A 24842-nucleotide genomic window follows, 5' to 3' on the forward strand; every position below is an offset into this window, starting at 1 on the left:
AAGGCGCCGGAAGTGGCCGCCCCGAGGAGGGGTGGGAGAGGGGCTTCCGAGGCAGTTCACTTGGCTGTAGCCGGGCGACTCGGTGGGGTGCGTCTGACTCCTTCCCGAGTTCCTGGCTTCGGCCGAACATGGACTTCAGAGAAATTCTGCTGATAGCTTCCAAAGGACAAGGAGTCAACAATGTGCCGGTAAGTGGCAGCTGGGGCGCCGCTGGAGGAGACCCCCCGTCCTCAAGTTGGGAGTTGTGTGGCCCGGACCTTCCAGGCAGCTGCCCCGTCTCCTTGTCTTGGGGTTACACGCGGGCGTGGGGGGTGAAGCGGGACTGGGACGCGAGGCGGGAGTGTCGCTGTGAGTGGGTTTCGCCGGCTTAGTTTGTTTCCTCTGCAACCCGGGCTTTGCGGCTTGGGTGGAAGCCTGCGAGCGAGCCGTGCCTGGCACTTAGTGGAATGGAGCGCTTAGTAGTTTCTGGCTTCGGCGTCAACTTCAGCCCAGAGTTTGAGGACTGGGAGGCGTGGATGTAGCGGAGGTCTAGAGGTTGTAGAGGACTTGGCCTGGTAGCCTTTTTGGCTGTTCCCCCCCCCCCCCCATTTTCGGATGAAGCGTTGATTTCTTGAACAAGTTCTCGGATTCGTGGCCCCACCCACTCAGCCAGCGGGGTGCTTGAGTTGTATCACGTTGCAAAGGGGGAGTTTCATCTTCGATGTTGATAAGAGAAGTTTAGCTGCGGCTTCCAGGAAATCTTTGGCCCAGCACAACACTGAGGTGGCTGTGGCTTCCGTTGACTTGTCCAGATTGCAGTCTTTGTTTGAAATTTGGGTTCCGTGTGCTCAGGAGCTGTTTGCCTCTTCGTGACTACGCGGAGATCGGAGGAAGACAGACTATAAATGCCGAAGTGCGGGAGTGTGCCTGGTTTGCGGGCTTGTAGTTGTTTTGCATAGAGTCATTTCTGGATCCTCAGATGGTCCCCACAGCACAGCTGTAAGCCGATAAATTGCGTTGTGATACCTGCGGTTTGAGCACTGAGGTGAAACCCAGCAGCTCTGTTAAAGTCAATTCAGCTGGAATTTATTGAGCTCTCACTATGTGCTCTGAATTTCCTCGAGTTTTGTATATTCCAGTAGTAATATTTTTTTTCCTCTTCTGTCACTTTCCATCTGGCTGGTCCATTTTTTTTTTTAATCCCTTTGAAAATACTGATGTGAATATAATTAAACAGCTAGTAAAATGTAGTCGGTATTCATCGGTTTGTTTTGTGCACGCGTGCGTATGTGTATCTCAGTCATCCCCCAGCTCAGGGACTTAGAATAATCATACCCTGAGCCCTGAGCCTTCCCTGCTGAAGCTGTGGTCGCAAACCTTTGAAAACCTGAACAGCAGAGTTGGTGTCTGCATCTGTAAATTTCTCAAATAAGTCACCATTGGCTCTGGTAATTACTCATCTTGACATAATTTGATCCATATGTCATTCTAGATTTTCCTGAGTTCCTGTAGAGGCCAGAGATAATATTAGCTTTGATGCCCAACAAATGTTCTGTGGAAGGCTCAGAAAGTAATCATTTCTCATTCTATAAAAAGCCCATAGTAACTGCCAGGAGGAAAGCAGACATAGGATCCTAGAAGCAGAAAATTTCAAAATGTATGTGTATTTCAGAATACAGACTTTACCTATTTGTAGACTCACACAGTAAAAAGAAAAATAGTAAATTGGTAAAGTCATTTAAAATGGAATACATGAATAACAGGCATATATTTTATGAACAATGCTTCCCACCCCTCCCCACAAAAACTAGTAAGCCTAGATGTTTGATTTAGTTAGCATTATAGTCCTTATCTTTTTACATGGAATTAAAGGCACAAAATAAACTATTCAGGAACCGAGCAAGATGATAAGATATAGTTAAATTTAATCCATGATCTTGCTGTAACTTGATTCATCTAAATATTCTGTTTACTCTTTTAAGTTTTTTTTATTTGAAAGCAAGATAGACATAAAGAGAGCTTGCCTCCACTGGTTCACTTCCCAAGTGCCCACCACTAGCTGCTGGAGCTGGAGCCCAAAGCCAGGAGCTGGGAACTGAATCCAGGTCTTCTGTGTGGATGGCAGGAACCCAATCAATCCAGCCAGAACTGCTTCCTCCAGGGTTAGCAAGAAGCTGCAGTCAAGGGCGGGGCCTGGTGATATGGGATGTCTGTGTCTTGAGGTGTCTTCATCACTAGGCCTAATCTACTACTTTCATTTTTTTTTTAAATCAGTTTAAAGTAATTCGGATGCTTGCAAACATACAGAATGTTAACATAGGCCCTTATATTTGCATCCCATATTTAACATATTAATACTTTGCCATCTTTCCTATATTTCTAAAAAAACCTATTTGATGTGATTGAAGTCTCCCAGCTACCTATTACAAAATGTAACAGACATGTTGTACAGTAAAACAGATTATTGGAAAGCAAGTAAAGACAAGTACCTTGGTAAACTACTGTCCAAGTCAAGGGATACTTTAAGTCACAAAGACAGTGTCCACAGACCTTTCCCTGCTGTATACATCCTGCTCAATATGAACTTGATTGAGTGATGGTCTGGGGACCACGGAGGCTTTGCAGTAACCGACAGCTAGGCTAGATCCCTTCTCTAGTGCTTGTTCCTTTTCCCCTTTGAGCCATCTTCTCTCGGGCCTTCCATTTGGATCCTGTCAGAGCTGGCACTCAGAATTTAGTCTTTGGAGTTCTTAGGTCAAGACACAGAAAGGAAATCCAGTGACTAGTGATGATTGAACTGAAACCCAGGGGAGGCGGAAATCTAACATCTATGTAGCCATGCAGAGCTTTATATTTAGGAGATGTCTGTTGTGTCTGGCTTGAGGTGGTGCAGGCGAATGTCCCCCCCCCCCTTTTTTTTTTCTTTTTTAAGATTTATTTATTTATATGAAAGGTGGAGTTACAGAGAGTGAGAGACAGAAATCTTCCATCTGCTGGTTCACTCTCAAATGGCTGCAATGGCCAGAGCTTGGCCAATCCAAAGCCAGCACCCAGGAGCTTTTTCTGGCTCTCCCGTGTGGGTGCAGGGGCCCAAGCAGTTGAGCCATCCTCTCCTGCTTTCCCAGGCATATATTAGTAGGGAGCTGAATCAGAAGTGGGATGCTGGCACTGCAGATGGTGGCTTTACTGGCTATGCCACAGCGCTGGCCTTGTGACTGTCCCTTATCCAAATTGTTTGAACCAGGACTATTTCAGATACGGATTTTTTTTTCCTGCTTTTTAGAATTATTGGCATACACATAATCATAATCAGATATCTTGGGGATGGGACCCAAGTCCAAAACTGAAATTCACTTATGTTTTTAAACATGCCTTATAAAGCTAGTCAAAGATAATTTTATACAATTTTTTTAAGTGAGTCTGTGTCTTGACTGGAACCTGTGTCACATGAAGTCAGATGTGGACTTTTCCATTTGTGGCAATGTGTTAGAGTTTGAACAGTTTCAGCTTTTGGAGCGTTTTCTGGAGTTTTTGGGTTTGGGAAGCTCAACTGGTACTAACATTTCCCTAGTTCTTTTCCTTTTTCTTTTTCAAATAAATTATCTAAAATGTTTGTTAAAGCAGAATAGGATTACATCATGCCTAGATATACTAAGCACACACTCATTTCCCAGTAGAAAACTGAATACAAAATAACAGCATATTAAGGTGATGTAACCAGTCATTGTCATTTACTTTGTTTTTATTTAAAAGAGAAAAGATATTTTTGGTAACTTTGCACTTGGTTTTTCTCCTTGGATTCCAGTAGCTAGCAGAAACAAAGTAATTGTCTTGTTTTAATAGAATAGTAGATCTTAGAATATGGATTGTTACAGGTTTCATGTAGCTGTTTTTGGCTTATGATACAGAAGATGATGGTTTTTATCACAGACTATGAAAATCATCAGAAATTCCTAAAGTTCTGGTGTGACCCCAAACCCAAAGGTAAATGGTATACCTTTGTGTGGCTACCAGGTATATAAGGATTCGGGGGTTTGTAGCCCCTTGAGGATAAGAACTACAAGTACTAGAGATGGAGCCCAGGGGCTTTGACTGTGATGGCAAATTCAGATATCTTTAAGGGCTGGGTAGATACTGCAATATAAAATTTTAAAGTAGTCTATATAAAAAGAAGCCTACAATTTGTATGGACCAACAAAAGTTTCTGCAAGCAACATTTTTCAGATATTTGATCTCTAGTGTACTATAAATGAATTGCTCCTTACTTTTGGATCTGAAGATGGCTTGTCCAATGGCAGGGGAAGTTTTGGGTCTCTAGCCTAGAAGAGTACTTCCCAACCACTATTCTAGGGAGAGGGTGTTTTTTTAAGATTTATTTGGAAGAGTTACAAAGAGAGAAGGAGAGAAGCAGAGAGAAAGGGGGTGGGGGGAGAGTATTTTTTGAAATACCATCTGCTAGCCAGTGCCATGGCTCAACAGGCTAATCCTCCACCTTGCAGCGCCGGCACACCGGGTTCTAGTCCCGGTCGGGGTGCCAGATTCTGTCCCAGTTGCCCCTCTTCCAGACCAGCTCTCTGCTGTGGCCAGGGAGTGCAGTGGAGGATGGCCCAAGTGCTTGGGCCCTGCACCCCATGGGAGACCAGGAGAAGCACCTGGCTCCAAGCTTCGGATCAGCGCGGTGCGCCGGCCGCAGCACACCAGCCGTGACGGCCATTGGAGGTGAACCAATGGCAAAGGAAGACCTTTCTCTCTGTCTCTCTCTCTCTCTCTCTCACTGTCCACTCTGCCTGTCAAAAAAAAAAAAGAAAGAAAAGAAAAGAAAAGAAATACCGTCTGCTGATTCACTCCCCTGATGGCCGGCCAGGGCTGAGTCAGGCCAAAGCTAGGAGTCAGGAGCTTCATCTGGGTCTCCCATGTTAGTGCAGGGACCCAAACACTGGAACCATCTTTTGCTGCTTTGCCAGGCTATAAGCAGGGGGCAAACTTGGAAGTGGAGCAGCCTGGACTTGAAACAGTACCCATATGGGATGACAGCTTCACAGGTGCACCAGCCTGAGAGAGGGTCTTTTAGAAACTATCTCCACAGGGATTCTGTTATTTCTCTTCCTCATCCCTACTTAGAGAATCTCTTTCTGGATAATAATGATAACAAAATAACACAGTGTTTAAACTGTGCCAGATACTGCTCTAAGCACTTTATGTATTAGTTAATCACCATAATAACCATTCAAGGGAGGTTATTTTACAGATGAGGAAACAGGCCCAGAGAGGTGAAGAAACTTGCCCAGTACCACACAGCTAATTAGTGGTAGGACTAGTAATAGCAGAGTAGTAAATCTAATCCAGGCAATGGGCTTCGGGGTTCTTGCTCCTGTGCTGAATGAGAAAAGTGTTTTGAAGATGGAATGGTGAGAAAGCTTGTCATCTGTACAGCCTGAGCTCCAACTGCAGTCTGATATAACTTTGGACAATAACTATTTTTTAATGACATTTCCAGTGTAATTAAACTCTGATAGGTCAGAAGTTTAAAGAGCAAACCAACAGCATTTAGAAATTGAAAGGTAGATATTGACAGCCTGTTTTAGGAGGATGCCAGCATGATTAACAGAAATGGAGGATAAGGGGGAATGAAATAGGAAGTTCAACTGTAGACCTGTTTGAGGTAATGGTATTATATCCAAGAGGCAGGAGGAAATTAGGGAATGTTGCTTAAGATTGAGATTAAAGAGCTAGCAATGAAAATGTTGGAGTTAAATTAGAAATAAGACATTGTAGTGAGAGCACATTTGGACCTGAGTCAGGATCCCTGGATTCTAATTTGTACTCTGCTGCAAACTATGTTAAGTCATTGCCAGTCAGTAAACAGTTGTCCTGAGCTACCTCTAGAGAGTCTCTGAAGTACTTATCTGATATTTCAGTTTATAATCAGGTATTGTTTGGTAAATGCAATAACAATAAATTTTACATTAAGCTCCCATGGCAACCATGAATAGCATGCTTTGGAATTTTTTATTCATTCTTATCCTTTTAGCCCCCCAGCTAAGCAAGCCGAATACAAACCATAGATTGTCCAGGCCTATACTCATTCCTTAACTGTGATGATTGTGGCAAAAGATAAGCTGCTGCGTAAGAGGCCAGCATCTCATATTGGAGTGCCAGCTTAAAATACCAGCTACTCCACTTCAGATCCGGCTCCTTGCTTATACACCTGGGAAGGCAGCAGAAAATGGCTCCAAGTGCTAGGGCCTGTGCCACCCATGTGGGAGAGCTGGATACAATTCCTGGCTTTGGGCCTTGGCCTGGCCCACACTTGGCTTTTGTAACCATTTCAGAAGTGAACCAGCAGATTGACTCTCTCTCTCTCTTTCTCTCTCTCTCTTTCACTGTCCTGCTCTCTCTTGCTGTTTTAAAATAAATATTATTTAAATTTTTTTAAAATTGCAATGATAAAGTTAAGGATTGATATTTTGGATATTTATAACTCCTAATTTGAATAAAAATAAATCCTTATATAAAACCAGGAAATTTTATATTTCTTATAATTACAACAATGTGCTATCTCCTGAGTAAATACTAGCTTTCAAGGAAAGATCGATTATTGATTTCAGCATAACATATGAAGTCCTCTCAAAAAGTTCATGGAAAATGAAATTGAAAGCTAAGTTTATTGAGGCTGGTGGGGTGGGGTAGTGGGGTAAGCCTCTGCCTGCAGTGCTGGCATTCCATATGAGTGCTGGTTCCTGCCCTGGCTGCTCCACTTCTGATCTAGCTTCCTGCTAATACTCCTGGGAAAGCAGAGAATGGCCCAAGTAGGAGACCCAGATGCAGCTTTTGGATTCTAGCTTCAGCTTGGCCCAGTCCTGGCCATTGTAGCCATTTCGGGAGTGAATCAGTGGATGGAAGACACTCTCTCTCTCTCTCTAACTCTCTAACTCTCTCAAAAATATAGATCTTTTTTTAAAAAATAAAAAGTTTATTTTAGAGCAAAAACTTGGAAAGCCATGTATTTGAGGTATTTTCAGAGGATTTATGGAGAATGTATGTTATGAAAAAAGTGTACATGGATTTCAAAATTTTTCTGCACCAAAATAAACTTACTTTTGTTTAGTTCCCATTGTTCCACAATTTTTTTTGAAATATCATGTTTATTGAACATATACTTCCAGACTGAAAATTCTTGGTTTTTTTAAATTAAAATTTTTTTTTAGATTTTAAAGAATTATGACACTATACTTCTTTCCTTCTTCCTAACTTTTCTAGCTGCAATTTGCAGTTGTGTGTGTGTGTGTATAGAATGTCTCCAGCAGGTAACTTGCAAGGAGGGAAAGAGCATATTTGGGACCGTGGAGTCGGCCTTCTTCTGGGTGGCTGCCCTGGTCCTTGGTAGGATAGTGACTGTCCAGCTTTGAGCAGCCCATACCTAATTTTGTTCTGGTAACTGCAGTGTAGTTTCAATGCAGGGAACACTTTTAAAGTGGCTTGATATTTTCTTGTTCGAATGGCTTTAGAATTACAAATCTTGGCAAAATCTCTGTTAATTGTATTTCAATGGCCTAAGTGTCACTATTGTGGATCATTCATTGGGGTCCAGCAGAATGACTGAGTTGGTTCACAGTATAATAAATGGATATGCTTAGGATAAAAGAAACTCTTGTCCAGCTGCTTTTCATGAAATTCAAACAATGAAGCAGCCTGGTGTCTTGAATCAGATTCAGAATTGATGGGTGCATCTTGATCTGCTGCTGCTAGAGCTAAATATGACCATCTGACACAGGGAGAAGTGCCAGATAGTTCTGCCTTACTAAATAGAATGCAATTTTAATCCTAGCCGGAGGCTTTTTTTTTTTTTTTCTTTCATACATGATTGCCCATTGGGTTACCTCTGTGGGGTGGCAGAGCAGCCTTACAAGATATTCTGATACAATAAATCTTTTGATATCAGGATGATTGCCACCTGCCTTCGAAAGGTCTAACCTGCTCAGTGTTAAGCTCATATACCCAAGAGAAATGAAAATATGCATTCCCATAAAAAGATATATACAAGTGTTCACAGAAACATTATTTATAAAACAGCCAAAAAGAGACAATATGGATGTCCATTTGATGAATAAATATGTAGTATATCTATACAATGTAGTATATCCATTCAGCCTTACAGAAGAGTGACATAGTGATACATGCTACAAACATGAACCTTGAAAACATTGTACTAAGTGGAAGAAGCTAGATACAAAAAGCTACTGTATCAGTCAGTGTTCTCCAGAGAAACAGAACCAGCAGGATTGATTTTAGGATATTGATTGTGAGGGCTGGACAGTTTGAAATTTGTAGGGCAGACTTAGATGCTGGCAAATCAGGTGGAAGTGAATGCTGTAGTCTTCAGGTAGAATGCCTTCTTCCCTGAGAAACCTGTTTTTGTTCTCAAGGCCTTCAACTGAATGGATGAGATCCACTCACATTATGAAGGGTAGTTTTTATCCAAAAGTCGACAGATTATAGATGTTAACCACATCTGCAGAATACCTTCATAGCAATGCCTCAATCCATGTTTGATGATATAGCTAGGTACCATAGCCTAGCCTAGTTGACACGTAAAATTAGCTATTACAGCCACATGCTTTCTGATTTATCTGAAATTCCAGAATGGGCAATTCTGTAGAGACAGGAAGCAGATTGGTGGTTGCCAAGAGCTGAGGGGAAAGAGGTATGGCTAGTAACTGCCAGGGGATAAGGAATTTCTTGAGGGTGTGATAAATGTTTGGAAATCAGATCATGGTGATGATTATAGAGTTACTAAAATAATTGTATATCAAAGGGAGGGATTTTATGATACATGAATTATATCTCAAAGATACTTTTTTTTTTTTTTGACAGGCAGAGTGGATAGTGAGAGAGAGAGACAGAGAAAGGTCTTCCTTTTTGCCGTTGGTTCACCCTCCAATGGCCACTGCAGCCAGTGCATCCTGCCGATCCGAAGGCAGGAGCCAGGTGCTTCTCCTGGTCTCCCATGGGGTGCAGGGCCCAAGCACTTGGGCCATCCTCCACTGCCTTCCTGGGCCATAGCAGAGAGCTGGCCTGGAAGAGGGGCAACAGGGATAGAATCCGGCGTCCCAACCGGCACTAGAACCTGGTGTGCCAGCGCTGCAAGGTGGAGGATTAGCCTGTTAAGCCACTGCACCGGCCTCAAAGCTCAAAGATACTTTTCTAAAAAGAGACGATGATCTGTGGTGATCCAGCTTTTTGTTTTTCTTTTCTTCTGTTTTTTTTTTTTTTTCCCTTGATGATTTCTAAGTTGTTAAACAAACTTTACCTAAGAGAATTTTAATATTCTTTGGGTATCTGTGCCTTAAAGTATATTTTCAAGCTTCAGAAATACCAAAAAATACCTATTAATTATGGCTTCATTTGTCAAATAAGATTAAGGTTAAGCCTCTTCAAAGCAGTGTTGACCTTGCCCTACTGCTTGTTTTTTAAATTGTCTCCTAGCTTATCCACAAAGTAGACACATTATAGATACGATGCATTCCTTCTGTATTATAGGGACAGGACAAGAACTATAAAAAGTTTGGGGTTAAATGTGAGGCCACATAACATTAGAGGCTTGTTTTGATTTTTTGTTTTTTTAATGGCTGAATTTGAAATTGCATGTGAATTGATGAGAACAGGTATGTATACTTGGAAAAAAGCTAAGAAGTAGTCGTTATAATTCTTTTTTTTTTTAAATTTTTTATTTATTTATTTGAAAGGTAGAGTTACAGACTGAGAGGGAGAGACAGAAAGGTCTTCCATCTGCTGGATCACTCCCCAAATGGTTCTAACAGCCAGAGCTGTGCCAATCCGAAGCCAGGAGCCAGGAGCTTCTTCCAGGTCTCCCACATGGATGCAGGGGCCCAAGCACTTGGGCCATCTTCCACTCACTGCTTTCCCAGGCCATAGCAGAGAGCTGGATTGGAAGAAGAGCAGCCGGGACTAGAACCAGCGTCCATATGGGATGCCGGCACTGCAGGCAGACGATTAACCTACTGTGCCATGGCGCCAGCCCCTCAATATTTCTTAAAGAACAGTAAATATAGGCCTCGCTGGACCACAATTTTAGGTGATACACAAATACTTTTTAGTTTAATAGTTTTATATTTTGATATGAATTGAAAATTTTAACTAGGTTTTCAAGCCAAAGTCATTTCATGTGTAGTAGTCTTGAGATAAAGCTGCAATACTAGGTCATGCTGTTAGGTTTATAATTTTTTTTACATATTTATTTATTTATTTGAAAGTCAGAATTACATAGAGAAGGAGAAGCAGAAAGAGAGGTCTTCCATTCACTGGTTCACTCCCCAATTGGCCACAATGGCTGGAGCTGCACTGATCTGAAGCCAGGAGCCAGGAGCTTCTTCCAGGTCTCCCACACAGGTGCAGGGGCCCAATGGCTTGGGCCATCCTCCACTGCTTTAACAGGCCACAGCAGAGAGCTGGATCAGAAGTGTAGCAGCTAAGACTTGAACTGGCGCCCTTATGGGATACTGGCACTGCAGGCAGCAGCTTTACCCACTGTGCCACAATGCTGGTCCCAGTCTTACATATTTTTAAAAATTAGTAAATAATCATAGTCATGGTGGCCTTTCTGCAATGTAATTGTGAGCTTTTTGTGGATAAGGGCTGGGTTTTAGGTTCTTTTCTGGTAAATGAGGGCAATTATATATATATATAGAGAGAGAGAGAGAGATTAGCAGTATTCTCAGTCTTTTTTTCCCTCTTCCTTTTTTTCTCCTTTAAATATTGGGTCCCTATCCACTGTGGAAACAATCTACTATCAAAGATATGTACTCATTGAAGAGCCTCACTGTATTCCAGCTAAGGTGATAGGGAAAGAACTCTGGGTGCTATCTTGGGATTTCTGTTGGGGATGCATCAGTTCTGAGCATTGCAGTCATGCAGGATTTCAAGTTGGATTAGTGCCTGCTCCTTTGGCCAGCTGCTTCATTGGTAGAGTAATTTAATTGGAACTTTCAGCCTGTTTCAAGATACTTTGTATTTGTCAGCCTTATAATAATCACAGATTCTTGGATTTCCTCCAAGAATTTCATATTTATTTGGGGAATACTTTTTTTGGTTCCTATTTTGCTCACTTTATTCTCGTAGGTTAGTGTTTCTTTTTCTGCTAAGACAGCAGTAAGCTTAGTAGGTAAGAGTGGCATCTGCCTAACAGACAAAAGAAGGGAGGACGCTTTAAAAATCCTGGGCTATAAATTTAATGTGGAATGGTCTTAGAAATGAATCATCTCTGGTCTGAATTAACAGCTCTGTGCTTACCATACTTTTCTAATAGGTACTTATAAAATGGAAACATTTTTCCTTCTAAAGTTCAGATTAATACTATTCTAGTTTCATTTTTCAATGTAGTTACATAAAAACCAAAGTTCAAAAAAATGCTATCTCTGCCAGGATAATACTAGCACTTTTTTGAGGGATATAAAAGAATTTGTGTGACACATTGATTTAGTGAACATAAGAGCTACAGTTAAAATTTAGACAGTTAGGCCCTTGGTGCTTAGATTTCTATGAAGAATGTTTTAGCTGGGGTTTGCTCCTAGCCTTTGCCTGTGGTCAAGTTAAAAATCTCAATTTTTTTTTTTTTTTTTTTTTTTTATCTAAGCAAAAAACCCATATAGCCTTGAGTCCCAACTAAAACATGGTAGTCAGGAGAGAAAATAGTTGTAAGACATTTTTCTTTCTTAAAAAAATGTTTCTTTTATTTGAGAGAGAAGAAAGGGTGAGAGAGAGGCACTTGTTGGCTAGCTCACTCCATAGATGTCCACCATTGCTGAGGATTGGTCATGCTAAAACAAGGAGCTAGAAAATTAATACAGGTCTTCCATATTTGTGTGGCAGGGACTCAGCTACTTGAATCATCATGTGCTGCCTCCTAGGGTGCACATTAGCAGGCAAGTGAAATTGGGATTGGAGCCAGGACGCAAACCCAGGTGCTTTGACATGGAATACTGGCATCTTAACCACTATGCCAAATGCCTACCTGTTTTCCCTTGTTTGTTTGAAAAGCTGGACTTTGAAATGCGTAGTTCTGAGGAAGGCTTAATTTTTTCACCAAAATTTTAAAACATACCCAAATAATCCATTTTTTTTTTAAAGATTTATTTATTTGAAAGACAGAATTACAGAGAGAGGTAGAGAGAGAGAGGTCTTCCATCTGCTAGTTCACTCCTCAAATGGCTGCAATGGCCGGAGCTGAGGCGATCCGAAGAAGTCAGGATCCAGGAGCTTCTTCCGGGTCTTCCACGTGGGTGCAGGGGCCCAAGGACCTGGGCCATCTTCTACTGCTTTCCCAGGCCACAGCAGAGAGCTGGACCAGAAGTGGAGCAGCCAGGTCCAGAACTGGTACCCATATGGAAAGCTGGCACCTCAGGCCAGGGCTTTAACACCCTGCACCACAGCACCAGCCCCAATCCATTCTTTTGTAAGAGGTGATTTTTTTGTTTTAGTAGCCTAGTCCAGTTACCTTTTTTGAAAAGTTGCTTGAAGACACAAGCAATTCTTCGAATTGTTCATTAATGCATCAGTTGGGATATCACATAGAAACTGTACTTAAAATCATCCATGCATAATAAATACTGAGCCTTAAATTTCATAGCTAAATTTTAATATGTGTTTATGATCTTTCAGTCTCTTGATTATTCAGAATGAGTTTTTCAGTCAGTATTTAAACCTATAAATGGCTTGGCACGGTCCCTTATATGAAATGGGCTAACTCAGTTTGTGTGTCTATTTATTTAAAAGAGAAAGTGTTCCCATCAGCTGGTTCACTTTCTAAATGGCCAGCTGGCTGCTCAGGGCAGGGCCCAAACCAGGAGCAAGGAACTGTATCCATGTCTCTCACAGGGGTAGTGGGAACTCAATTACTTGAATAATTACTTTTGCATTAGCAGGCTCCAAACCCAGGCACTTCAATATGGGATTCAGGCACTTAACTGTCAGGCCAGACACCTGTGACTGTATTTTTTAAGTTAAAAGACTTATGATGTTTACTCTGCTTATTTTTAGAAAAGATATAGTTTGGCTGTGGGGCCTCCCAAAAAAGATCCAAAAGTTAAAGGTGTCCAATCAGAAGCTGTACAAGCTTTTCTTAGGAGGAAAGAGGAGGAACTCAGACAAAAAGGTATGTACCTATAGATTTATTTTCAGTTTTAAAGTCTTCTACCTTCTCATCTAGCTTGTACTTAACTAGTGAATGTCTATAAAAACATAATAGGCCAATAGGTTTGGGATGTGTGTGAAGGTTGGGGAGGAATTTGACTGTTGTTGGCTTTACATATGTTCTTGTGTTTGTCTTTTTGTTTAGAAGTTTTTTTTATTCTCCTTTAGATTAAGAGCTTTTTTGGGGTTAGTGACCATGCCTTCTAATTGGCCACAATAAGAACTCTGTTATTTAATCTTTGTTCTGAAATGGTTTCTACCTAGTTTGTAATTTTTTAATTAATAAAGAAATGCTATCTAAATAGTTTAAAAATGATTACTTTTTTATTTTTAAAGATTATTTATTTGGAAGGCAGAGTTAGAAAAAGGGAGAAATGGAGAGGGACTATCCATCTGTTGGTTCACTCCCCAATGGCCACAGTGGTCAGGGATGGGTCAAGTTGAAACGAGGAGCCCGGGAGCTTCTTCTGGTCTCTTATGTGGGTGCAGGGGCCCAAGTACTTGGGCCATCCTCCACTGCTTTCCCAGGCACATTAGCAAAGAGCTGGATTGGAAGTGTAGCAGCTGGATCTCGAAGCAGTACCCATATGGGATGCTACCTTCACAGGCAGCGGCTTTACCTGCTATTCCACAATGCCCGCCCTATGGATAATTTTTATTATTTTTTAAGGTTAAGTTATTTATTTGAAAGGCAGAGTTACAGACACAGAGGGAGAGACAGATCTCTCTGGTTCACTCCCCAATGGCCACAACAGCCAGAGCTGGACTGTTCTGAAGCCAGGAGCCAGGATCTTTTTCCATGTCTCTCACATGGGTGCAGGGACCCAAGTACTTGGGCCATCCTCTGCTGCTTTCCCAGGCACATTAGCAGAGAGCTGGATCAGAAGTGGAGCAGCCAGGACTCGAACTGGTGCCCATATGGGATGCCGGCATCGCAGGGGGCGGCTTTACCTGCTACGCCACAACGCCAGTCCCTGAGGATAATTATTTTAAACTGGTAAGGTCAAGAAGTAGTCTTACTTTGACAAATATACTGATTAAATTTAGTTTAAATGTTCATTGATTCATGAAACAACTGTCAAGTGGTTGTAACTGTTCTCTAAACTTGGTGTATTTATTTGGTATGAGTTATTTTCTATATTTAAATGTGTAAATAAGACTCCCACTTGATTCTTCCTAAAAACCCATAATATGTGACCCATTCATTACATAAAAATGACTCAGTTGATATTTGCTCAAATAACTTTTCATCTGATTCCTGGATGTCTGCAAACTGTAACTTGAACATTGATTTTGGCCACCTGCTGATTTCAGACGAACACACTACTCTCTCGAGATAGTGAAATGATTTTGTTTTGTCTCTTCTAGCCTTAGAAGAGAAAAGGAGAAAGGAAGAACTAGTGAAGAAGCGAATTGAGCTCAAACATGACAAGAAAGCAAGAGCTATGGCCAAGAGGACAAAGGATAATTTCCATGGTTACAATGGGATTCCTGTTGAGGAAAAGTCAAAGAAGCGGCAGGCAACGGAGAGCCATACCAGCCAGACAGCAGACCACGAGTATGAGATGGAAGAGGAGGATGAATTCTTAGAGTACAATCAAGCAGAGCCAGAGCAGGAGTATGAGGAAGAACAAGAGCCTCCCAAAGTTGAAAGCAAACCAAAGGCCCCCCTTAAAAGTGCCCCACCACCCATGAACTTCACTGATCTACTCAGGCTGGCTGAGAAAAAGCAGTTTGAACCGGTGGAGATCAAGATAGTAAAGAAAGTAGAAGAGCGACCTATGACTGCAGAAGAACTTAGGGAGCGAGAATTCCTTGAGCGAAGGCATAGGAAAAAGAAACCTGAGACAGATGTGAAACTACCTCCAACTGTGTCCAAAAAGGCACCTTCTCAGAAAGAGAGTGTGAGCACAAAATTTAGCAAAGGTTCTGCGGACAGGCACCCTTCTTCAAAGGGAATGCCGCTTCCTCAGGCTGAGAAGAAATCCAGACCCAGCATGGCCAGTGAGAAACACTTAGTTTTGTCTTCATCCAAATCCATGCCAGGAGAGAGGACCAAGGCAGGATCTGGCAATAGCTCCCAACCCTCACTTCGTGAAGGCCATAACAGACCTGTTTTCAATGGGGCTGCAAAGCCCCACTCGAGCACATATTCACCAACTGTCCCAAAGACTTCTGCCAGTGGGACTCAGAAACCTGCTACCGAGCACAAAGCCAAAAAATCTCCTTCCCATCCTAGCCATTCCAGACCTGCATCCATGGGCTCTCCACACAATAAGGTGAAGAGTCCAGGTGTCAGGCAGCCAGGCAGCAGCTCCAGTTCAGCCCCTGGGCGACCCAGCCCAGGGACTCCTCGACCCACAGTCAATTCTGGCCCAGTGCCCAGGCGCCAGAATGGCAGCTCCAGCTCAGGACCTGAGCGATCAGTCAGTGGGACCAAGAAACCAGTCAGTGACTCAAAACCCTCTGGGCGGACAGTCAGTGGTGCAGGTGGCCCTGGACGACCTGCAAATACCACAAATGGCCCTGGGCGACCCATCAGCAGCTCAGGTAGTGCTGGTAGACCTATGGTCAGTTCTGGAGGCCCTGGGCGGCCTGTGAGCAGTCCACATGACCTTCGACGGCCAGTGAGTGGCTCAGGCCCCCCTGGGCGGTCAGTCAGTGGCCCTGGACGATCCATAAGTAGCTCAGTTCCAGCTGGACGGACTGTCAGTAGTTCAGGCCCTGGAAGACCAATGAGCAACTTGGCACCTGGGCGAACAGTTGGTAGCTCAGGTCCACCTGTAAAGCCCAAGTGCACTGTTGTCTCAGAAACAATTTCTTCCAAGAATATTATTAGCCGGCCCATCAATGGACAGATGAATGGAATGAAGCCATCCCTAACTGGCTACAGATCTGCCCAAGGTAAAATTGCCCTTCACTGTATAAATAAAGAGTATATATTTGTCACTAGGAAGTTGGGAAGAATACTTTCTGTTTTATATAACCAAGGACCCTATTGAACCCTTTCATGTTCTCCTTAATGTGCTCTATCTAGTGTTGATAGAATCCTGATGTTTTGTCTGCCCTGTAGTTGAGTGTACCTTTAGTATTTGTGGCTTGAAAAATTGTTTAGAAGAGACTTACTAGGGTCCTGTCTTTACCCCTGCATTGTCCCCAAGAACATTAAATATAGCTTTGTGATTGTGAGACAGGGTGAATGTACATGTCGTACATGGTTCAGTGAGTGAATTATTCTTTACTTTTTTTTTTTGGACAGGCAGAGTTAGAGACAGAGAGAAAGGTCTTCCTTTTCTGTTGGTTCACCCCCCAAATGGCCGCTACGGCTGGCGCACTGCACCCATCCGAAGCCAGGTGCTTCCTCCTGTTCTCCCATGCGGGTGCAGGGCCCAAGCACTTAGGCCATCCTCCACTGCCTTTCTGGCCACAGCAGAAAGCTGGACTGGAAGACGAGCAACCGGGACAGAATCCGGTGCCCCAACCAGGACTAGAACCCGGGGTGCCAGTGCCACAGGCAGAGGATTAGCCAAGTGAGCCGCGGCACCAGCCTATTCTTTACCTTTTTATGAGGACTAAAAAGAATGGCCTTCAGAGTGTAATTTTAAGCTTGAAGCCTTTTGGGACATTCTTCATTCAACAAATATTTGTTAAGTACTATTATGTGTCAAGAGCTATTTTAGACTGTTCGTGTGTTTCTGTCCCTTATAATGCATAGAATCAAGGTCCTACCTACTGGTCCTTAAAGGAATCTACTGTCCCAAGGTACAGTAGGCTCATTGGTGGTGCCTGCTAGCTGCTAGGTTTTGGTTGCTTTATGATAAAAAGTATCCATTAAAGCACTTTGCTAGGCACCATGGAGAATGTAAGAGAAAATCAGTGATGGATTCCTTGCTTTAAATTTCCTAGTTTTCTAGTTGATTTTCAATTAAGGGCAATTTCGCCACCAAAGGTGATACTTGGCAGTGTCTAGAAACATTATCACAACTGGGGACAGGAAACACTACTGGCATCTACCGTGTAGAGGATGCTGCTAGCAAACAATGTATGAGATTGGCTGCACAACAAAGAATTACCTGGCCCAAAATGTCAGTGCTGAGATTGAAAGACTGAGCTAGAGAGACAAGCCATGCTTATTAAACATAACTTAGAACAAAAGGAGAGTCTGTAATCAAACTTGAAAGTAGTTGTTCCCAGATGCTGGTCTATTGATCAGTGCTTGTTTTGTGCTAAGTTTTTAATCAGTCTTTTGGCTAAATGAGAAAAATAAGGATAATGTAGTGAATTTTTCTTATGGTCAAGCTTACTCAGTTTGATCAAGTATCCACAGTTCTGAGAATCTCATACTTAAAATTTTATAATGAAATCTGGTGTTAGTAGGTAATAGGATGCTACTTTTGGAGTCTTGATAAAATTAAAAGTTAATGGCTATATGAAAGTTTGTGGATTTTATTTTATTTAGAAATTTTATTGATCTTTTAAACCCAGAAGTGTGGGTACTACTAAGCTAGAAAATGTAACAAGACATTGCCAGTAAGCCCTGGGATAAACAGGAGTTTAATTACTTCTGGATACCATGACACAGCAGGGGTAATGTAGAAATGACTCTATACGGAGGGCCAGGCTGCTCATTCTGTGTTTTAAGCACACTGTCTTAATTTCTCCTCAAAGTTTCAATTTATATAGAATTCTATTGCAGCTGTTTTTAATTTTCTTAAAATAATGATTGCTATTCTTAGGTCCTCAAAGGCTTCCTTTCCCTACTGGTTATAAGAGACAGCGAGAATATGAAGAGGAAGATGATGATGATGATGAATATGACTCTGAAATGGAAGATTTTATCGAAGATGAAGGAGAACCTCAGGAAGAAATATCTAAGCACATTCGAGAAATCTTTGGCTATGACCGAAAAAAGTAAGGCTAAAGAAGATTTATATAGGCCAGCGCCGCAGCTCACTAGGCTAATCCTCCGCCTTGCGGCGCCGGCACACCAGGTTCTAGTCCCGGTCGGGGCACCGATCCTGTCCCGGTTGCCCCTCTTCCAGGCCAGCTCTCTGCTGTGGCCAGGGAGTGCAGAGGAGGATGGCTCAAGTCCTTGGGCCCTGCACCCCATGGGAGACCAGGAGAAGCACCTGGCTCCTGCCATCGGATCAGCGCGGTGCGCCAGCTGCAGCGCGCCAACCGCGGCGGCCATTGGAGGGTGAACCAACAGCAAAAGGAAGACCTTTCTCTCTGTCTCTCTCTCTCACTGTCCACTCTGCCTGTCAAAAAAAAATTTTTATATAAATGATAAACTTTTATTTTTAATAATTTGCATACTAGGGGAGAAAAAACTAATGAAAGAGGTACTGATCATAATTCTTAACTAGGAAATTTTGGGTGGTTAATATTTTAGAGTTGACTCAGAATACTTTGTGTAGTTATGTGCAGGAGTGCCAAAAATACCCTTTTGAAACCCTTGTCCTTATATCATGTATTTAATGAGAATGAAGCAGCTCAGTACAGTAGAAATAAATTGGTTTTGAAGTCACAAAGCCATCCACAGGGCAACATGAACAGTAAGTCTGATTTGACACTTGCTTTTCTTTGGTGTAAAAATTTTGCTGCTTGAAACTTTGGTCCCTGGACAGTAGTATGGAACCAGCATCATTGACATGTCTAACTTCTTACAAATGCAGGTTCTCAGGCCTCATCTTAGAATTACTGAATCTAAATTCACTTTAGTAGATCCTCATGATTCATTCACACACACACATTAAACACACACATTAAACTTTGAGAAACTTAGGAAAGATCAGAGTTTGAAATAAAACTGTTACTTCAGGTATATAAAGTTGATTAAATTATTATTTTTTAAAGATTTATTTATTTGAAAGGCAGAGTTACAGAGAGAGGTGGGGAGAGACAGAGAGGTCCTCCCATCTGCTGGCTTATTCCTCATATGGCTGCAATGGCCTGGGCTGGCCTAGGCCAAAGCCAGGAGCTTCTTCCAGATCTCCCATGTGGGTGGCAGGGGCCCACATGGGAGCCATCTTCTACTGCCCTCCCAGGCACATCAGCAGGGAGCTAGATTGGAGGAGGAACTGTTGGAACACAAACGGGTGCCCATATGGGATGTGTCTGTCCCCTTTTAAAAATATTTTAAATCTATTTGAGAGACACAGAGACAAAATTGAGCTACCATCTGCTAGTGTACTCCCCAAATGCCCTCAGCAGCCAGTTGAAGGCAGGAACTGGGATCCCAACCCAGGTCTCCCAGGTGACTGGCAGGAACCTAATTACTTGAGCCTTCACTGCATCCTCCCAGGATCTACTTTAACAGGAAGCTGGAATCAGGCAACAGAGCAGAGTTGCATCCAGGGACACTCATGGACTGCAGGTGTCTTAACTGCCAGATGCCTGCCCTTAGCTATATGTTCTTGGTCAAGCCATCAGTCTACCTAATTCATTTTACTCACTCCTAAAGTCTTTTTATCTAAAATCAGAAAGACCTCATGATGGCCCTAAAGCTCAACTGAGAGTAATGGATACAAAATAATTTTCATATGTAGTATGCTTTCTGGATTTTTCTCAAGTAAACATAGGTGAGCTGAGGAAGCATACTGTTGGATTGGTACCTTCCTGCACCCGAGGTTTAGGAATAATTGCTTTTTTTTTCATACTTGAAAGATAGAGTTAGAGAGAGAGACAGAGAGAAAGGTCTTCCTTCCATTGGTTCACCCCCAAAATGGCCGTTACAGCTGGAACTACACTGATCCGAAGCCAGGAGCCAGGTGCTTCTTCCTGGTCTCCCACGCAGGTGCAGGTGCCCAAGCACTTGGGCCATTCTCCACTGCCTTCCTGGGCCACAGCAGAGAGCTGGACTGGAAGTGGAGCAGCCGGGTCTAGAACCCAGCGCCCATATGGGATGCCGGCACCACAGGCGGAGGATTAACCAAATGAGCCATGGTGCCGGCCCCAGGAATAGTTGCCTTCTGAGGATACCAAGGACTCAATTAAATTGTCTATTTTGGAAATCCTCTTGTCTCATCCTTTACCCTCTCTTACTCCCTGGCAAAAAAGGAGGAGTAATGGGTTTGATTTAAGGGAGATACTGACTTTAAAAGAAGATGGGGGTGAGCACTGGGCACAGTGGTTAAGATGCTGCTTGGGACACTCACATCCCATCTTGGAATTTGGGTTCAAGTTCCAGCTTTACTTCTGATCCAGCTTCTTGCTGATGTACATCTTGGGAGGCAGCAGATGATGGCCCAAGTAATTGGGTCTGTGCCACTCATGTAGGAGACCCAGGTTGAGTTCCAGGCTTTCTAGCTTCAGCCTCACTCAGCCCCAAGTATTACAGGTGTTTGGGGAGTGAGCCAGCAAATGAAAGATTTTTTTTTTTCTTTCAAATGAAGTAAGTTTAAGTTTTAAAATGAAAAAATGTAGTTTTTACAGAAAACTGTTTTTACAATTTTGATTTCTTCTTACCAGATACAAAGATGAAAGTGATTATGCCTTACGTTACATGGAAAGTAGCTGGAAAGAGCAGCAAAAGGAAGAAGCAAAGAGGTAAACAACATGTTTGCGTAAAAAATATCCTAAAAATTATTTTCTGCTTGCTACTATAGTTGCACCACTGTGAACAGGGGTCTTGGGCCACACAGTTACACTGCTGCGTGCTGGCTGTAGGGCCTTTGACAGATTCCTGAGCCTTTCGAAATGTGTTGTCATTTGTAAAATGACAGGATCCTGCTTTACTCATTGAGGTACTGTGAGGGTTAAGACAGTGTTGTACCAGGCGATTCCTGCAGTGCTTCACATCTGTGGTACACAGTATTAGAAACCTCCCCTGATCTTGAGGGATTTTCTTTCCTCATTGGATACCTCTCAGTCTTGCTAACGTGTAACATTGCTGGCCTAAGGCACCACGTGAAGGTCTATTAGATTCCCTTTGCCTGATTCATTTTTGGCTAATTGATAGTAAACTGATTATTATTTCTGGGATAGAGATAAGTGATTTTTCAGTTTATAATATTATTAATAATTATTGCTTATTAATTATAGGTGAATAATTCACCAGTCTCAACGTTGCCACAATACTAAGCCTCTTTCTCCCTTTTGTTCTCCCCTCCTATAATTAAAATACCAAATTTATGTGTTGGAAAAGGATAAGAATAGGATGTTATTCAGTGAACATTTCATGTTTATTTTTAAAAACCTTTGAGGTGAATTTATTTAATGGGAATATTAAGATATTTTTTATTATATGTGAAATCTTTTTTCTTTGCTTTTAAAAAAAAATCCTAGCTTGTGGGTACTGTCAGGTAAAGCCTAGAGGTGTTGAGAATGAGTCAGCACAGTTCCTGAGCTCCCAGTAGAAATGTCACTCCTGCTTTTTAAAGAAAGTGGTCATCTCCTGGGTACTGACAGATACTCCCAAAATTCCTTTTGACAGCCTACGACTGGGTATGCAAGAGGACTTAGAGGAAATGAGACGTGAAGAAGAAGAAATGAAACGTCGAAAGGCCAAGAAGCTCAAGAGGCATTAGCTAGCTGCTGCTTTTATTTATTTCTGTGAGATTCCTGGAGACACTGCTGTGAGGATTTCCTGCCTTTAGACTAAAGACGCTCCCTTACTGGTGTAGATTTATACATGGGTACTCAAGGAGAAGGAATGCATATTGTCATTTGCAGGCTGTCATTTGAGCATAAAGTACTTTTAAATACTTTCCAGGGTAAAATCTATAACACAGATGATGAAATGCCCACTATGTGCTCTTATGAAGTTAACTGTTCGCAGATGCCAGCCTTGATCCTGATAAGCTATGCACTCTAATGTGGGGTCACTCTGCAGTCCTCCAACTTCTATTGTTCCTTTGCTACTTTAAAAGGAAAAAGGAAAAAAAAAAAAAAGGATTGCCTCTGAACTTCTCTAATTCTTCTGCTGATATGTGAGTAGGGCCCTCTCCAGCTCCCAAACTTACTGTCTTTATGAAGAAACTGGCCTTTCTATGAATGTTGCCAGCAATAATGTGGCCTCTCTTAATCTATATGTTTGGATTCAGAACTTGAAAATGTAGAGTAGGCTTTATAATTATCATATGGATGTCATCCCTGTGATTCTGAAGTACAAAGTAGAATAAATTATATTGTATTCTATACTACTCAATGGATTGGATGCTGAGCATTCTTATTAATTTAGGTGATTGGACAACGAACGGAAATTTTTCCAGGTTAAAATACAAGAATATTCTCTTCTCAGTTTTCCTTTCAGATTTATTGTTATATTGGCTTTCATGTAATATACAAGGTCACTGTGCTGATTGATTTTTTTACCTTACAAAATTCATTTTTATATTGAAGAAAAAGTTATTTTATTCAAACATTAGATTAGAAAGAGTAATAGTTTAAAAAATAAGGAAGTGACATGTGAGGCTTCCCACCTCCCTACTTAAAAAAATACTTTGGAATCCCAAGGTGCCCCGGTACCTTTTGATGTTAATGACTTTGCATTTTTAGCTTAAAATTCTTAGCAAATATTAATGGCAAAAACCAAAAACTAAATTCATCTGTATCAAGAGTACCAACTTCTCCTTTTGCCCATATTGCACTTTTATTTCAAACTATGCACTGTGAAGAAATTTTTTACCCCAGGTAGAAAAGCAGATGTTCCCTGTTCCTGCTGTGTTACAGGGCTGTGGAACTTTCTTCACTTTCACCCTTTTAAAATCATATCTATTGACTTGCTATCACTTAAGCCTCAAGTCCAAGCAATTCCAATCAGGCTGACCTAGGATCTGGCTGGAAGGAGGCCATGTCTCAAGGATCAGCAACAGAAGATGAGACATGATAATGCTAGAGAGCATTTGTCCTTGACTGTAAATACTGAGGTTGGAGGCAGTTGAAATTAAGATGATAGGGCAATTCTATAATTCTATAATGTTCTGGCTCTCTTAAGCCACTGGATAGTAGGGAACAGGAATAGTAGTAGGGGTTGTCCTACAAAGAATCCTTACTCTTTAACAGGTCCAAATATGTTGTATGTATTCCTTTTTTTCCATAAAGTGTATTTATTACAGATTTTATCATTGATAGTCTCCCTTAATGGGACCATATGACCCTGACCTTTAACACTGACTTACTTTGAATTGACTTTCAAATTTTGAAAGTGTGAGGATTTGATTTTAAATTCCATAGAAGGTATCTTCATTGCTAGGAGTGACACCCTTTCTAACTCTCCACAACTGTCACACAAGTAGCAGAAGAGCCTGTTGACTTCCTCTTACCCATCTCAGTTACCGTCAATGAAATCAATTAAGGGTAATGTGATATTCCATTTAATAAATAGGTCTAGAACATTATTTCTTTCGCCATTATTTATATGTTTCCCCTTTCAAAAGTATTTTTGGGGGTGATTTTTTTTCTTTCAGTATTCAGATTATGAAATCTAATTACAATCAAATTCTTGTTATAGCCGAAAGGTTTCCAGTGGCATAAACTTTCTGATAATGGTGCAGTTTGTACAGAAAGGCACCACTGTGCTAGATTAAGTCTCCAGAACTTAGTAGGAAGAGTCAGGTTGTAAACCTTGTATGTCTATTACTTCTATGCTAATTTGTATAAATATAATAAAACTGTACTGTGACTTTCATTTTTTTAAAAAAGGAAAGTTATGAGTGAATCTTTTAACAGTCTTGGCCTTGTTGTCAAATCCTGTCTTCCATTCTGTCCTGCACTTCCTGACCATTCTTAGAAAAAGCTCACAAGCCTTTGAAGAAACTGGAATTGGCTGTTATTTGATCAAGGTTTACAAATTAAGTGCTTAATTCTTCATGTATCATCTACTGTTTTGACTTTCAGATTTTCTTAACATTTGAAGATGTGCCTTTTCTTGGGTAATGTTAATCACGAATGTAGTAATGTTATTTCACGATTGTAATAATGTTACATGATCATGGGTGTGGCATTCTCTAACTCAATTGACGTGAACAGAAAGTAGTTTTCATAAAACTCATGGCTCTGATTGCACAGTCCCACTTGCTTTTGATGTTACATCAAAGCAAGGGGCACTTTTCTTTTAAAGGCTACTTTCAGAACTTGTCTTTGTATTTTCTCTAAACTATAAATGCAGTTATGTCCATTTGGAGGCCAGGGTACCACATGTCACAGGGAGCCTTACATGTGTGCCGAGAGAAGGTTCAAAGACTGTTAACAAAAAAGAAAGTCTAAGGGAACGCAAAATTTCATTTTCTAATGGTAATCCCCAAGATTTTCTCCAAAAAATAAATTGTTTTGTATTTTGTAACTTAAAAGCAGCTATTAGTACATTTCTGAGATATAGCAGGAGACCAAAACATTTTTGGAAAGAGAATAAATATATGAAGAGAGACTGGTTGTTTTATTTTCAATGTGCTGAATATATTAGACTACTATTTATTTTGTGAATGGATGTGATGAAATAAATATCCAGGTGTTTAGTGTATGATAAGATGGGATATATAGGTTTTTTTGGAGTTACTAAATCCATCATGTCTTTTACATAATGGACAAATCAAGTTAAAAAAAAACCTTTTACATAGCTTAGCCTGTTTTCTGGTGCTGTTGAACTGCAAGAGAAAATACTTTTGCATATATACAGGTGAAAGTTTTTTTCAATTTATGTATACAAGACATTG

General features: G+C 41.4%; 1 protein-coding gene across 1 annotated transcript; it reads left to right on the plus strand.

Moving 5' to 3' along the window:
* On the plus strand, nucleotides 1-24842 carry SPTY2D1 (SPT2 chromatin protein domain containing 1). Its single transcript, XM_062196394.1, has 6 exons — nucleotides 1-188; nucleotides 13036-13150; nucleotides 14557-16092; nucleotides 17925-18099; nucleotides 20659-20736; nucleotides 21623-24842. Exons 1-6 carry the CDS (start codon nucleotides 129-131, stop codon nucleotides 21714-21716), a joined length of 2058 nt encoding a protein of 685 aa, XP_062052378.1. The 5' UTR covers nucleotides 1-128; the 3' UTR covers nucleotides 21717-24842.

Source organism: Lepus europaeus, chromosome 7 (genome assembly GCF_033115175.1).
Source record: "Lepus europaeus isolate LE1 chromosome 7, mLepTim1.pri, whole genome shotgun sequence".
Taxonomy (NCBI): domain Eukaryota; kingdom Metazoa; phylum Chordata; class Mammalia; order Lagomorpha; family Leporidae; genus Lepus; species Lepus europaeus.

Bases quoted from the DNA above. Each gene is read 5' to 3' on its own strand.
- SPTY2D1 (XM_062196394.1), top strand. From the start codon at position 129: ATGGACTTCAGAGAAATTCTGCTGATAGCTTCCAAAGGACAAGGAGTC. The intron at 189-13,035 runs GTAAGTGGCAGC...GCTTATTTTTAG, and splicing joins AAGGAGTCAACAATGTGCCG to AAAAGATATAGTTTGGCTGT. The intron at 18,100-20,658 runs GTAAGGCTAAAG...TCTTCTTACCAG, and splicing joins TTTGGCTATGACCGAAAAAA to ATACAAAGATGAAAGTGATT.